Source organism: Poecilia latipinna, unplaced genomic scaffold, assembly GCF_001443285.1.
Source record: "Poecilia latipinna isolate Pla-1442-1.1 unplaced genomic scaffold, P_latipinna-1.0 Scaffold1727, whole genome shotgun sequence".
Classification (NCBI taxonomy): domain Eukaryota; kingdom Metazoa; phylum Chordata; class Actinopteri; order Cyprinodontiformes; family Poeciliidae; genus Poecilia; species Poecilia latipinna.
Genome location: NW_015114343.1, coordinates 32687 through 34220, shown reverse-complemented (window position 1 = coordinate 34220; position 1534 = coordinate 32687). Strand labels below are relative to the sequence as shown.

Sequence of the window (1534 nt, the reverse complement as noted above, 5' to 3'; positions counted from 1 at the left end):
GTCTTGACCAGTCCGTGGTAATAAAAAGGTTGGGGACCACTGCTTTACAGGACCTTTTCAAGATGCATCTCGTTCAAAAATATAATCTGAGCGACATGCACTTGTTCAGAATCTAATTTTACAATTGCATTTCATGCTAACAAAATCTAACAAATTTCACGTTGTTTATTAAAAATTGTGATTGCTTCTCACCCTTACAGACCTTAATCATCACTTTTGGGTTTTTGGCACAAAAACACAGGACATCACTGAAAAAAACAAACACTACTAAGGTAGTCAACCTATTATTTTTTGTCAGTTTCAATTTCTTTAAAAGAAACATAAGTCTTTTACAACTTTGTAAATGTTGTAAAAGAAATGTAAACATTGTAAGTCCGATATGCATTGGATATCGTAGGCTGCAGATATCCTTTGATATCTGCATTGGTTTTGGAAGTGAAAAAAGTAGGTCAGTGCATCCAACTAACCCAGATGAGGACTAGTAGTCTGAAAGCATAAGATGTGGAGCGATACAATTTTGGCAATCAAAGTGAGTCCAGGCAGGCATCCAAATCAACAAAAGAATGAATTTATGAGAGAAACATTAAATATCAGAAGGTAAATATCTGTCAGGAAACCTGAGGACTCACCTGTGTGGAGGCTGTGGATGAGAAACATGCTCACAATCTGACTGTTGGAGGGCAAAGTGGGCAGACGTTGTCAAGTGAAGGTAAGGGATGACTGAAAGGTGAAACTGAACCAAAACATCTATAAATACCCCCCTAAACTCCTACAAGTTATAAAAACGATTTTGTACATAATCCAAGTTATGTCAGCAAATTATCCAACATTTAGGATGTCTAATTTTCTCCAGTCTTTTATGTTTCTACGCTGAGCTGCTGCTTTCATCGTCTCTCTCTACGTTTTTGTTTTTGTTGTAAAGTAATGAATAAACATGGAGAGGCTTTATTATTGCATATTGCTTCGGTTTAGCCGAAGGTCACATACGGGGTTTGACTGTTTTAGAAGCCCGAAGGAAAAAGAGGAGAAGTTTGCATCTTCCCTAACTCTCTCCAGCTGTTCTGGCTGGAACAGCTGCCCGCACAGAGCGCTTCCAAATGGGTCATACTCACTGAGAACCATCACTGCTCTTCCGTCCCAGCCTCACAAACCGTCTCTTTGCGGGGGCTTTGGAGAAACTCGGTGGTCTTGGAGGGAGAGAGTGCAACTCCTCAGCAGAATTTCTCATCTCATTCATTCCCGTCAGGAAGTTTCTTTTCGTTTTCTCTTTTTTTTTCGTCTCTTTTCTTTTTTTTTTTTTCTGAGTGATTCCTCCTCAGCTGAAAACCCCTGCAGATGTGGCTCTGTTATCGCTTCTGCGATGCGGGACGCCGCGCTTCATTCCGGGGATGTTCCCTCCAGGAGAGCCGCGGCGCAGAGCCATCCAGCTGCTGCTGCTGCTCCGGAACAGGCGCCGCTGCTGCAGATGTTTGCCCCGCCCTCAGCCAACTGTTGGGGCTGCTCAGTCCCGGGGAAGGTGGGTGGTGGGTGGTGG

The 1534-nt window shown here is 43.0% G+C and overlaps 1 protein-coding gene across 1 annotated transcript in view; it reads right to left on the bottom strand.

Annotated features, from left to right (window-relative positions):
* The window catches only part of LOC106964849 (ras-associating and dilute domain-containing protein-like), a 35771-nt gene extending 34305 nt beyond the window's left edge, over positions 1–1466 (bottom strand). Inside the window, exon 1 of the mRNA XM_015060594.1 lies at positions 1113–1466. Coding sequence (XP_014916080.1) covers positions 1113–1237 — 125 coding nt within the window. The 5' untranslated portion in view covers positions 1238–1466. The remainder of the gene's footprint in view (positions 1–1112) is intronic.
* Positions 1467–1534: the final 68 nt, after the last annotated feature.